A 14962-nucleotide genomic window follows, 5' to 3' on the forward strand; every position below is an offset into this window, starting at 1 on the left:
GGCAGAATGTTAGATTAAGGGATGCTGCGCGTGAGGTATACGTGGAAGCAAGGAATGCATATAATGCATTAATTAAAAGGGCTAAAGCCAGTTGCTGGAAGCGACTGTGTCAAGATATAGATGCTGATCCATGGGGCAGGGGTTTTAAAATTGTTACCAACAAGTTAGGGAAGAGATAACCTGCCTTAACAGACGATAAGATCCATCGTGTTGTTAAGGAATTATTTCCTCAGCAAGCGGATCCTATTCGGGAAGAGATTGTGGATAATAACTTTGAACTTCTTGACGCTAGTGAGCTATTAATGGCGGTGAAAAGACTGAAGCTACATAAGGGACTCGGGCCAGATGGCATTCCAGCCGAGATAATCAGAATATTAGCAGAGAGGATGCCTGCAGAGCTTCTTAATATCATGAATAAGATCCTGAGAGATGGTTGTATTCCAATGCAATGGAAAGAGTCCAGGTTGGCCCTTATCAAGAAACCGGGGACCGATGACTTACAAGTAGCATATAGACCTATATGCATGATCAATAACATCTGCAAACTCCTAGAGAGATTGTTGGAATTGCGGCTGAAAAATGCGATTGAAGAACATGGTGGCCTTTCTAACGCACAATTTGGTTTCCGTAAGGGGCGTTCTACGGTGGGTGCTGTTAAGACAGTTATGCGTCTGGTGGACGAAGCGGCATCGGGTACTTGGCGCACCAGGAAGATACCAATTGTGATATTGCTTGATGTGAGCAATGCTTTTAATTCGCTGAAATGGGATGCGATCCTACAAGCGTTGAGAGATAAGGATATTCCTGGATACCTAAGAAGAATTATTCAGAATTACCTGCAGGATAGGTTTGTTGTTTGTCACCAGGGTAGATCCTGCTTCCGCTTCAAAGTGACGTGTGGAGTGCCTCAAGGCTCTGTCTTGGGGCCACTCCTTTGGAATCTGGTCTATGACGGAATTCTCGGGCTGAGTTATCCTCTGGGTGTTTTCCCAGTGGCTTTTGCTGACGACCTGGCCTTGGTTGTTACTGGAAAAACTGAAGTAGAGGTATCGGAGCAGGCAAACGTAGCGATACGAATGGCAGAAGTCTGGATGTCCACTAAAGGCTTAAAACTTTCGCATGGTAAAACAAAATACGTAGTCATGACAGGTCGTAGGAGAATATCTGACATCCTTATCCGAGTAGGGGGTAATCTTGTCCAGCAATAGACTTCAGCCAAATATTTAGGGATCTGGCTTGACAAGAGGAGGAGTTTTACGGCACACGTGAATGAAATACGTAAACGAGCTGAATGCACGGCCAAAAATCTTAGCAGATTACTCGGTAATATGACAGGATCCAGAACTGCGAAGCGTAAGATTTACGCTCACGTAGTTAATTCCATCTTACTTTACGGTATACAAGTCTGAGAAAGAGCTCTGCGTGCAGACAAGAACAGAAGAGCCCTTGAAGGAATTCAACGGCGCATGGGCTTAAGAGTGATATGCGCATATTCTTCAGTCTCCACCGAGGCAGTACTCGTAATTGCAGGAGTTCCTCCGCTTAAACAACTGGCGGAGATGCGAGTGAATATAGCACGTGGACAACCTTCTAAAGAAGCATATGAATAGATGCTGCGTAATTGGCAACATCGTTGGGATGTAGCCAACACGGGACGATGGAAACATCGTTTGATATCTTTGATCCGACCATGGATAGAAAGGAAGTTCGGGGACATAAATTACTGGATAACGCAATTTTTTACAGGGCATGGGTCGTTCAGGTCCTATTTATGTGCAAGACTAAGGGTAGAACTGTCCTTACTGTGGGGCATATGATTCCCCTGAACATGTAGTATTTGAATGTAACCGTTGGACTGAAAGCAGGCAATTCTGTGTAAGACGTATAGGGCCATTATCTACGGAGAATGTGGTGGATAAAATGCTACTTAACGAGGATAACTTTAATGTGATCTCGTGGTTTATAACCGCAGTTATAAAGAAGAAAGATGAGGAAGCTCGTCAAGAAGAAACCGCTCGCTGATGACGGCTTGTCGTAGGTGGAATTTCCGTTTGTCAATATTTGAGAGAATGGGCAATATTGAGATATAGCTTTGAGTGTGGTTTACACACAAAAAAATAAATAAATAAAAAATATGTATAAAAAGGTATTAATGTACTGAAAACTTACAAGAGGAAATTGTTTGTTGTTGAGGGGAAGCTGATGATGGAGTTCTGGTTTGTAGGTTTTATCGGATAAGTGGTGAAGGAACTTATAGATTCTTAAACTTTGTGTTTCTTATATTAGAAGTTTATAAAAATTTGTTAAAAGATACTGAAAACTGTCATAAGGTAACTGTTTGTTGTTGACGGGTAATTTAAGGTGGTGCTCTTGCTCGATTGTGATGACGGACAGCCGAAGGTGGAGCTCATGCTCGTTCGTGCTTGCGTGGATGGGCAGAGAGGTGAAGAAACCTGAGGACTCCGTGGCTTAAGTTTTAAACTAATTGGTTGGGTTGGTATGATATCATATAAAAAAAAAGAGAGAGATTAAAGAATAGGGGTGACTGTTGCTGAGAGAACAAGGGTGATGGACTCTCAGTAATCAGTGTATGATGAACATCTATAAAAGAAATAAAAGAGCTAACCGGTGAACTGACCTGCCGTGCCGGACATACAGCCGGCGGGCGGGGAGGCGAGCTAGAGTAAAGGACACTCCTCTGGCGGGAGTCAAACTTGATTGTAGGTCCGTTCCAGAGGAGTGGGTGGTAATATACATAAAAAAAAAAAAAAGACTTGTGCCCGAACTGTCGATGAGTCGATGACATCACGGAACATGTCCTTTATGTCTGTCCCCGGCACGAGGCTGAGCGTACCAGAGTTGTTAACGAACTCGAGAGAGTGGATTCATTCTTTGATCTGCGGGTCAATTGGAAGTCTCGTAGAGACTGGACTATTGTGGCTGGCTTTCTCCGTTCGTCACCCTGAGCAGAGCGACTAAAGGGGTATAGTAGAGTAGTACCCCGAGTGGTTAGGGACCGCCTGGGCAGTTTGATTGGCCGGAGGTAGGCGCAGAGGCATCGAGCCACGGTTAGATAGTATTAATGGAGATTATTTTTGATTGTTTAGCTGTCGGCGGAACGGCGCACTGCCGAGGGCATGGGATATCATGCAGCCGTGAGGTGTAGCGGCATCTCGACGATGGTTGAAAGGAAGTAAATGTCACGCGGGACACTGCGATGTAGCTGAGTGGGAGTAGGAAGTCTCCCTTAGCCTCTCCCTTAAGCCTCTCTCTTATAGACCAGACCGGAGTCCGTAAATTAACCAAAGTCTGGACTATGAACTAAAGTTGAGTTCGTTAAGGGAATTAGGACTAAATTTCGTTGTTGCGAACAACATTTTTTAGCGGTATGTTGTTAAATTTACCTCAAATCTCGAGATATTTACTAGAAATTGGCTCAATAAAAGTAGAACAAGGCGTGGGGTTCGGGCTTCCGCGAACTCGGCTAGCTAGTTTAGAGGGAAACGATGCAGGACATTCAAGATGTCCTGATGAGGCCTATAACGAAGGAAAAAGCCGAGTTCATAAATCACCGATGCAAATGTCTACCGACGCATTTACATCGGTAGCATCCAACGAGGCCAGGCTTATTATTATGAGACGTAAAAAGTCAGAGGGCAAAAGACGACTCCCGTTAAAGCCCATAAGGGCTATGAACGTGGGGGGTTGGTGTGGCAACCGGAAGCGTCACAAGGCGGGTGTCTTCCCCTACGGGGTTGGAATGTAAACATGGGATTAGTGTAGGTAGTAAGGAGAAGTTGACGTTAAATAGTAAGAAGTTGATTTTAATTCGTTTAAAAGGAGTATTACAGTAACGGGTAATATATGTTTATCTTTCTCCGTAAGAAGATAAATACAAGCGGTACGGAAAAGACGATTGCAGAAATTCGTCTAAGAAAGGAAATTTGTTGCGGAATAATATATTTTCGATTGAATTACTAATTTGATCCATTTATTCTTAGAAAAAAGTATACTATACTTTCACGTAACGTTTTTCTGTAAACAGTTATGGATTACTGGTAATGTTAAAACCTATTAAAAAATATTTGCTGTAAGTTTACGGAAATAGATTTTTACAAAATCCGACAGCAAGAGGTGATCCCAACGTAATGGTAAAAGTAGATAAATCCTGTTCATAAACGTAAGATTATGTTGGTAGGATTTACACTCCGTAGAGGTGTTTTACAGCTTATGTCGCTAAATAAAAGAGAATTGATTTTAATTAGCCTAAAAACGTATATTTTCTACTTTGCTAAACACCATTTACATTTAAGAGTTAGACTAGGCACAACAATCGTAAAATATAAGTTAGCCCAATATCAAAGAGTAAAAAATACTTCTGGTATGAAATTCAGTATATCATAAATCATTTCGATAATATTGTAAATGCGCAAGCAGAAATCACCCTCACCTTGTAAAGTGGATGTGGATTTCTATCAAAAGACAAAAAAAAAACACAGTTAACAGGAATTTGACTGACATCTACATAACGTTACACAACAAGTGATCTTTTTAAACAGTTTATTGACAAATATTAAGGTGATATTTTCAATACAACAATATTAATTACAGAACAATTAATAATAACCACGATAAAATATCTCTTAATGAAAGTCATATTAATTAATCAGATCTTGTGATGTTTATATTGTTATATCCGTAAAAATATTTGTAAATTAAAAATAAAACCTCATAGGTTAGCTATTAAATTAAGAAATAGCCGTTTTGTAATAACAATATAAAACAGTATTCTTAGGACTGTTTTATTTTGATCGAGGGGTAAGAAAAAAAAAATTCATATGTATTCTATACGTACGTTTTAACACCATTTTAATTTTCAGGAGAGTGGTTAAAGAAGTTTTTGACGGATTAGAGAGAATAATTGATACTGAAGCAGGTATTAAGGATAAACAACTGAAAGAAGCTTTAATAGATTTTTTTAGAGCGGCAATTTTCATGTAAGTATAGTTTTCAACAATAACAATACAATAAAAAAATAACTAATCGATTAAAAATATTTAAATTTACGTTTCCTTTGAAAGATATTTTCAAATTCATTATGAAAAACGATTACACAGCTGTTAATCGTGTAATGGTTAGTTTTGATGTGATTTAATTCTTTATTAAAGTGTTTACAAATAATATTTATAATTATTAAATATAAATAAATAATTACTAGGTGTGTGGTCTTATTTCTCACGCGCACACATTTCTTTACTTTTATTTTCTGAATGACTAATATCATATTTTGTAAATTATTTACGGGTTATGTAATATTAAATTCTTAATAAAAGATTTAAAAAAAGTAAAATAATAAAGTAAAAAGGGAAAATAGAGTAGGATGAAGAATTTTTTTTTAATCTTTTTTAACCACACAGGGGCAACCGGTAATTTTTTCTGTTATTGCAGTAATTATATTTTAACCTGTCATATCTTATATTTATATCGCCTGATGCGTACTAGTAATTGCAGACTGTCCATTACGTTTGTACTAATTACGTTATTTTCTCTTCTCCAATTTTTCTCGCTTTTAAATGCTTCCAGCCTTTATTTCTGTTTATTTTCCTTATATTCAGGTTTCACATCCACATTAATGTGGATGTGAAAACTTTGATTTTGTTCATTTCTATTTTGATCATAGTATTTAGCAACTGTTTCTTTCTTATAAATGCTTCCTTAATTACAATACAGCCCCGTTTTAACGCAGCTCGATATTCCGCGGATACGGATATAACGCGAATTATAATCTGTCCCCCAAAAAATTCTGAATATCTGAAAAAATAAAGTAGGATGAAGAACTTTTTTTTTCAACTTTTTTAACCACACAGGGGCAACCGATAATCGCCTAGAAGACGCTGCTTCGGTCGGCCCTGAGTGACGTGGCTGTAGAAAACCCCACCCTAGTGCATGCAGTTAAAGCCGCTGCCCTGCCCATCGGGTCCCCTCCTGGTTCATTGAGATATCGTGACAACTCTATCCAGTTGCCCCGTTGTCTCTCTTCAGAAGGGCTGACCTTCTAGTCCCTATATCCTAATCAGATTCCGGGTATGCACCCCACGCATACCCCTTCCGAATCAGACCCCCACATCACATACGTTGAGGGTCCTTAATGCGTCATTGGAGCGCCCCAATCCAACTACTTTTGTATGTGGATAGACTAGAAACGCCCTTAGCAATAAAGCTATCTCCCTTATCCCTACACGTGTATCTGGACACCTCCTCCCATTGTCATTGACCTCGGAGCATATTGCTCACCGTGTTTTCTGGCGTCAGCCAGAAAGATGTAGAAGCCAGGATAAAAAACTAACTTGTTTCTATGTACGTACACATAATACTGTTTTGGCTTTTTCCATTTACCTTATTAAATGGTATTATTAAAATCAAGCAATAATAGTATTAAAAAAACTTTTATTGGTTGTTATTTTGTTTATTCTTTTAAATTGATCCCTTTTGTGATTTAAAATTTACTTCTCGAAATTACGCGGTTAGCCTACATCGGGATGTCACGTAAGTCCCCCGATAATCGCGTTATAGCGGGGTTACATTGTATTAAAGTTTCTGTTTTCACTTGGATTCCATTTATGAAATATTCCATTATATAGTACAGTTTTACTTGTTTCTTCTTCTTACTTTTATACCGACATTCGTTGGTTTATTGTTTTCTATTATTTTAACTTTGTTTTTCCTAATATAAATTTTCATTCCGTTTTTCATCATTGTTTTTAGTTTACAGAAGGGATAATTAGATAAGAAATAAACGGGTGGCATTGCGCATTAATAATAGGTGTAATCGAAACATTTTAGAAAAAGGTATTTATTAAATTTAAAAATAAAAAAGGCTATCGAATATTTTATTTCATATTTTTATTCATAATGACGTTTTTTGCACCATTATAGATAAAGAAAATTTCTCTATTATCTAATTCCTATTAATTACATTAAAAAAAATTCCTTTCTACTAAATGTTTTTTGTTACCAGTTTCACAGTAATCTTTAGTGGTAGCCTATATTGATATCCTTTATATTTATAATATAGAGTGAACATAAATTATTCAGCGAAATTTTGGGGGTTAATAAAAAATGAATATAGCAACGTAGAGCACGTTCATTTTTTCAAATATTAATGTAGAACAAACATTAGTTAAAGCAGTATCAAATATTAGTAACTAATGATCTTCATTGAATAGATTTGCGTGATTTAATGACAGTGTGATCGTCTGTTGGGCAATAGCTACCGTGTAGGAGAAAGCAGTTCTGGTTTCATTAAAGCGTATCTGTTATTACTGTTCGTGGACGTTTCGTTCAGTTTACGGCCGTGATTCTTCTAATAAAGACTCTATTAAATGTTGGTAGCAACAGTTTAAGGATGCAAGTGTAGTTCAGAAAAAGGTGCTAGCAGACCTTCCATCTCCAAGGAAGTTGTGGATTGAGTAACTTTTCAGAGAAACCCAGGTAAATCGATTCGTCATGGGAATATTGCAAGCGACATTTGTAAAGTTTCTACACGTGCGCCTAAAACTTCACGCATACATAATTCAATCGGTGCATGCGATTGAAAATAACGATAAATCACGCCGTTACAGTTTTTCCTAGGATATTCTTGATTTTAGGTAAAGTAATTTTCATAGATGAAGCTATGGGTTTGGCCACGTTAACTGTCATAGTTGTCGGATTTGGAGTAGTGAGAACTCTCATGCCGTTCCATAAACATAACGTGATAGCCGAAAATTAACTGTGCGTTATGCAATGATGTCATCTCTCTTGATTACTTTTTTGATAGCTTTTGAAAGACAAGATACAAGCAACAATGGTTGTCAACATCAATGAATCAAAAAGGAGAATCGAAGTCGTAATTTCTGAAATAAATCGAGATATACTTCTCGGTGTGGCGTGAAATTGGATATTGTCTAGGCATTTTACGCGCCACAAAATGTGCTCATGTGGAATTGTTTAAAGTTAGTAAATGTTGTAAACAATCTGTTTGAAACGACCTGTTCAACAGTAAAATATGCATATAAGTGCATTCTTTGTTATTTTTGATTAACACCTAAATTTCGTTGAATAATTTTAATCACTCTGTGTAACAAAAGCCTTTTAAAGTCTATACTCTGGTCTCTACCATTCTTCTAGCAGACCTTACATATCTTAAATCATAATTAATGTATTAACAAATCAATTAATATACCTTGAGAAAGAGGGTACATTATATATATATATATATATATATATATATATATATATATATATATATAATTTTTTTTTTATTACTCCCAAACTTACCGGTCGCCACCTTACACCCAATTCCCCAGAGATCCTTGTTCAGATCGTTACAAAGTTTCCTTAAATTAGGTCGTCATTATCCTTTTAAATCAGGAATTTGGAAAAATCTTTCCTTAGAGTTAACTCACACCGCAAGAAAAAATTGTAAAAATGTTCATCAATTTATCTTTAATGGTTTTTGCTGGGCGTTGATTATGAATCACTCATGACATGTTCTTTTATATATGTTTGCTCAGAATTTCACGCTTACGTAAAGGACTGTACTCAAAGTCGGATTCGTATTTTTAAATACCAATCAATCTATAATTGATCTTTAGAGTTATAAAGAATATTTATTTATTAAAACTGTCTGTAACCCTTTGTTTTAATTTATAAAATATCGTTATTACTAAATAACTTATTTATGCCTTAAAAGATGCACGATATCAAATAATAATGGGTCTAAATGTTCTTGAACTGTGATACAAAAATGAGGAAAAATTTATTTACAGAAGATTAATAATAAACTTATCTATTTTTTGAAATTTATTTAAGATTATTTTATACGGTGATAAAAGGCAAATAGGTAGTAAAGAGAGGGTTTTATTATTGAAGATAAATTTTGCTATCTGTTGGTTTAGGTTCACAGAAAAATGCTAAGGGTATAACTAAAGTCACGATAAAACTTTCATTATTTTCCTTAGCTGGTTCATTTTAATTGTAATTCATTATGAAAAATACGGCTAGTTTAATAGAAACAGAATAAATTATAATCCCACGTGTGCGTGTATAGGGTCGTGCACTTAAGGATAAAAAAATTCAAACGTTTCTTAATAGCAATTAATTAATTATTTACCCTTATTTTTCAGGTATCTAAACGTACCTGATACTTCAGGATTGTAAGTAACTTGCTCATTTATTTAGTACATTAATTGATTTTATTTTAACTCCGATGGCTTTTTGATAGGGTGAATGTATTTCTTTTTTACCGACGTTTTGAGGAAAATTGTCATATTACTTTCAGTTGGATGTATGAGGTTTGAGGGTCAGACTGAGCTTTGTCAACGTGTTTAGGTATGAGAAGTACAAAAATAACGCTTACTTAAAATGGGTCTTTTTCTATATATATTATTTTATCAAACATTATTACATAATGTAATATATCAAATAAATTATTTAAAAACTATTTTCAAAAAATTTACTATGTGAATTGCAAATTGAATTACTTAGTAATTTGAATTACTATCAAGTAAATAATAGTTCTTAATTCTAGTAAACACTAAACACTAGTTTATAGTTAGTAAGTGTAAGTTACTGTTCGCCCACAACGAGAATAGCGATCTAAAGAACACAGTATGAGTAAGCTACTGTTGTGCGTCTGAGAGAGACAGACATTACATAGGTGTATGTGACAGAGACCGATTGACGAAGGGGATCCTGCTTCCCTCCTAATGCCTCATACCGCAACTCTGTTCTCGTGCAGGCTAAACAGTACTATGTGAATTTCTGTTATGTGAAACATGTTTATATTGTAGATTATTCATTTATATACATAATGTTTTTCTGTTTTCCGTAGGGGGCGGAAAAAGCTCTGCTAGTCGCCGCCAGGCCCACTCTGACGGCAAGTTCAGGGCTCTCACCCGTTAAAAAACCTCCCCCACTAATCGCGCAGGGGCCGGAACTAATCCGTATGGTATGCAAACAGTCCCTGCGCGATCACCCGGGCGATCTTATTGCCGACTTGGACTAGCCCAGGCAGCGTCCCCGAGGAGCCATTGACAGACAACGACTATAGAGAGCCCCCGCCGCCCAAACTCTCGCGGCAGTCCGCCCACAACTTTCGGCAACGGCTATTCTACCTCCGATTGATTACCTTCTTCCGGCTTGCCTTCTTTTTTCATCTACTGCCTTAGATCTAAGTATGGCAGTTACCGCAGTTGCTATTCTACTCCAGGAAACCCTGTCTTTTAACATTACGCTGACGATTTTATCTGAAATTACTCGACCTTGCTCCTCCAGTACATCGGTCCTTAGCCCCTCCATCTTATACACGAGAATATTACAGGAATCAGCGGTGTCCCGCTCACCATAGTCATTGCAGGTCCCTGAATTGCTCCTGTTCATTCTATGTAAATAGTCTCGAAAGCATCCATGTCTAGAGAAGAACTAGGTGAGCTCATGACTGATGTTCCATGCTTCCTCTCCATGCAGCTCCTCACATCGCGGATGAACCTTTGTATCCATCTTCCTGTAGTTACCTCCTCCCATCCAGGCTCTGAACATCGCGTCAACAGCCGTTTTCAAAAAAACGAAAAATAAACAAAGACTTTTTTAATATTATCAAAAGTTTTATACTGTCAAATAATTAAACATAGTAGTAGTTGCTTTTTCTTACTGAAAGTTCCATGTGTTCAGGTTTTATCAGGTGATTATTTTATAATTAAAATAGAATATCATATCATAATCAAAGATTTATGTACTGTTCATTACCTTACGTAAATTTGTTTAAATGATAAGAAAAGTATTTAAAAAAATAATAATAATACACATCTCGAATTACAACACGTGATTGATTTTATTTTTTAAATTTTAAATTAAGTAGAGAGAGAATAAAACTTGTGCACAGTCCTGAGTAAGAGGATTCATTTATCGTTTCCGACCCCCTTTCTATTTTTAGTCAGAAACGCACTGATTTTCCGAGAATAACTCTTTACATACGTTTGATTAACCCCTAAACCTTAACCAAAAGTATCAATTTTCAACTTATTCAACACTGACTAATTTTATGAGCTCTTGGGATTAAATACACCACTACACAGTCAACATAATCTCAAATTTCTATCGACATTAAATTAAACGTATCCCAAAAACGACTCTTTCCATTTTCATCAAAATTTTACATGTATAACTTCAGATAAAACTACAGCATATCTAAATTTCAATTAAATTGATGAAGTAGTTTTGGAGTTTTTCCAGTTACAAAATTTTATACGTAAGTCTATATATATATCCTCGTAAAATCCCATTTTAAAGAAGTGGTATTTTCGAACTCCTAAAACCTGGAAACGTAAACAAAGTTCATTTCATCCCCTCTCTCACCATGCGTATGAAAGTAATACCGTACTTTCCTTCGAAAAATCAAAAAGACTCGTTAACTGTATCTTGACTATTATTAAAATTAATTTTTAAAACGTATCAATAGGGGTATTAATTTTTTTAATTTTTGCTTATGTATTAACTTGAATGAGTATCAAAATTTTATTAAATAATACGAAACAAAGGATGACCAGAATCGCTTTGATAATTAGGTATTTACTCGTTTTACAGAACTGCAACACTAACTGATAAAAATAAAAAAAGTTTAAATTTCTTGATCGACCAATATGTGAAATCTTAGTAGAATTGTTAATATAAAATAAAAAAAATTGATTATTTGTTTTCAATTCGAATAATATTAGATTGTTTACTCGTTTTAACAATTTTATTTATTTATTTTATATTTCGTAAAACAAAGTTTCAAGGAAACATAACAAGAAATACAAGCCATTTAAAGTTATATTTCTTACACAGTTACAAGAAATCTCAACAAAAGAGGGATCTTGAAGTAGGCTTGCAATAGAAGTGACTGTTTCTAATTAACTATTTCACTGAGCCAAATATGCTGTCATATATCACTCTGCTAAGCCCTTTAAAATAAGCTGGTAATGTTGAAAATGGCAGTGTAACAAAATAAAACAATTCTACTTGTACCGAAGCTGATTTAAATTTTTTAGGATGACTAGATAAAATTAACGATAATTAAATTTACGTTTAAAAATTTATTAATACCCGCGGTAATCCTTTTTGCTCTGTTTAACTGTCAATCTTATTAGTTAATCATAGGTGAAAGAGAGCATGAATCGCTAAAATAATGTTGGGTTTTTATCTGCGTATTTCTTGAAAAATCTAGAATAAATGAGAGAATAAGAAAACCCATAACTTCTTTCACATCTTTTGTTTTTTATTGACTTCAGTAAGGATATCATTCTTTGAGATATCTCATAGTAAAATTACACAGAATTTTTTAATTAAACTCGGCATCAGAATAACAAATAGTACAACCGGTAATAAACTTGTGACGTCCGGTACATTCGTCTCGGTAGAAATGAATTTTTGCGTCTCTTTCTACAAAAGCCAATCGCTTTAATTTATTACTCAACCGTTCAAATTTACAATTTGAATTAATAGGTTGAGAAGTTACATTGTTTCATAACAGAATGGAGCCTTTGCTTTAAACTAATTTCGAATATATTTATTAAGGCTGTGTTGCAGATGACATACCTATGATAATGGAGTTAATAATTTATACGTGATTTCGCTGAAAATACGGTTATTAAATACATAAAACAGTCTGAGTTAAAGAAACTAAAGTTTTATGACGTTGACATTTCATGGAATTAGAATGCTGATTTGTAGATTTTTTCTGGTTTTTGAATAAGGAAGTTTAGAAAATCAATTCATTTCTCTTTTTGAAGATGTTTTAGCTTAAGAGGTTTATCATTATTAAAAGTAAAATTAAGGATTTATTTCATTTGCGGTACTTACAACCGTTCGATTGTAGCATAATAGAAAATGTATTATTATATTTGTACGTTTAAATTATTCGACGATATTCTTTATTGTTTATTGAAATTTTTTCTAGCAAGGAATTTAATATCGACGTACTACAATTTGCTGACGAAAAAGAGTAAGTAGGCAACATCTTTTATTCTTTGTTTTTAAAATTAAATTTACAATAATACTTGTACCCACCCTATTTATTATATGTGCTGAACACTGGTTAAAGTGAAAAATCTGTAAAATAATTTTTAGTTATTACAATTATGCAATTAATTAGAATTCCTAGCACTGGTAACAATGTTACGAACCTCTCAATAAACTTACTCGCTGATGACTCGAAAAGTAAAACGTATGTAACGCTCAAAAACAAAAAAAAATATGTTCGTATAAAGCTCCGCTCATCGTAATTCCAAATAAACAACCCTGACGCAATTCTTATTTTTTAAATTTTTACAATGATGTTTGAAAAAAGTGCCGTGCACGGCGATTCATATTTGATATCTAGTTATCACATTAAGATCGACCTGACGCAAAAGTGGTTGTCCGTTTAGGTTATCTTGTTAAATTTTCAACTTCAATACACTGATAGTGTGGGGATTTGATTCATAGACACAATTTTTCAAATAGTTCTGAAAACTAAAAATATTCGCAACCAATCAAATCTAGCGCGAAGCATTCTAACACCACCTTCTATTGATACTTTATTTTTCTGTAAAAGCCGCATGAATCTTAATGAATTATTTGATGTGCGGCATGTTTCTCCAAGCTGGAAGAAGTTTTTTTCACGATCTGTTAATTGAAACTAGAATTCTTCAAAAATTTTATGGTATACTTCATTATTGACGGTCCGTTCAAAAAATATTGGTCCCAATATACGATTACACAGATTTTCTCTTCGTGTAGTGGATGATAAAACTTCCGGTGAAGATTTTTATTCATCCAATACTGTTGTGCAAATTGATATCCTCGAATGAGATGAAATCATGTTACATAATCATCTTACATAAGATACTTCATCGGATCTATCTGTCCATGGACAATTATTTTGAGAAGCTTACCGCAATAATTAAGATATTTTAGTTTGTTTGTTCTTTTAATTTGTTACACAGAAGTTACACGATAATTTAAAGTCCAAATCGTAAAGAATTTTAAGCAAAATGAAAATTTGACACCATTTTGTTGTCATAATTTACGTATAGATTTTTTCAGACTGCAGAAATGTTTCTTTTATTATCGATGGCCTTCGGAGCATTAACGGAAGGTCGCACATTTCGTTTTCCGTTTGTAAACTACCCCTAAGTACACCATTATTTAAGCAAATTGTGAATTCTATTCTTTGCCAGGATACTGGAATTTAGAAATTTTTCCAGGAATATTTGACGCATTTCTTGGAAGGATCCAAAATGCAAATGAGATTCTATTACAGCAATCTTTACTTTGATCGAATTAGATATTTAAAAAAACGCAATTGCAAAGAATGAAAGTATAGTCCACTGAACCAAGAACAGTTAACTGTTGAAATAATAGGCGAAAGCACTACATGACGTGTACCGCTGACAGTATCCTGTTGTGATGAACATCTATAGAACCCGTCATCCACTACGGGCCGACCTGCCTTGCCGGACGTAAAGTAGGTGGGCGGGAAAGCCCATTAGAGTTAAAGGACACTCTTCTGGGCTGAGTTATACTTAGCTGTGGGTCCGGATCAGGGAAGGGGGAAAAATAAAAAAAAAGGCGAAAGGAATAAAATATGCAATCGCTGTAGTAGCAACATCGGTAAGAGTGTTAAAGGTAACACTCAAATAACCTCAGTTCGAACCAGTTCTATTCTTCATTTTGAAGTTGCTCCCTCGGTATTAGTTAACGTATTTTTTTTTTGTTATGTAATAATTAAGTACACGTAGTATTCACATTTTTTTCTGTTCATTTCACTTCTTTGCTCGGTAATTTCATTGTGATATTTCGTGATGGATATTTGATTTCTGCAGCATGCTGGTACGCTGAATACGTGAGTTTTCAAACGTCTCCTGTGAAGCCTTACTAGGTTCTTAGAAAGTTTGAAACT

The 14962-nt window shown here is 35.2% G+C and overlaps 1 protein-coding gene across 1 annotated transcript in view; it reads left to right on the forward strand.

The window, feature by feature from the left end:
- Nucleotides 1-14962, forward strand: part of LOC142332144 (uncharacterized) — a 38312-nt gene that overhangs the window by 10919 nt on the left and 12431 nt on the right. Inside the window, exons 3-5 of the mRNA XM_075378406.1 lie at nt 4881-4997; nt 9168-9197; nt 12980-13024. Of these exons, the coding sequence (XP_075234521.1) occupies nt 4881-4997; nt 9168-9197; nt 12980-13024 (192 nt within the window). The remainder of the gene's footprint in view (nt 1-4880; nt 4998-9167; nt 9198-12979; nt 13025-14962) is intronic.

The sequence above is a fragment of the Lycorma delicatula genome, chromosome 11 (genome assembly GCF_047948215.1).
Source record: "Lycorma delicatula isolate Av1 chromosome 11, ASM4794821v1, whole genome shotgun sequence".
Taxonomy (NCBI): domain Eukaryota; kingdom Metazoa; phylum Arthropoda; class Insecta; order Hemiptera; family Fulgoridae; genus Lycorma; species Lycorma delicatula.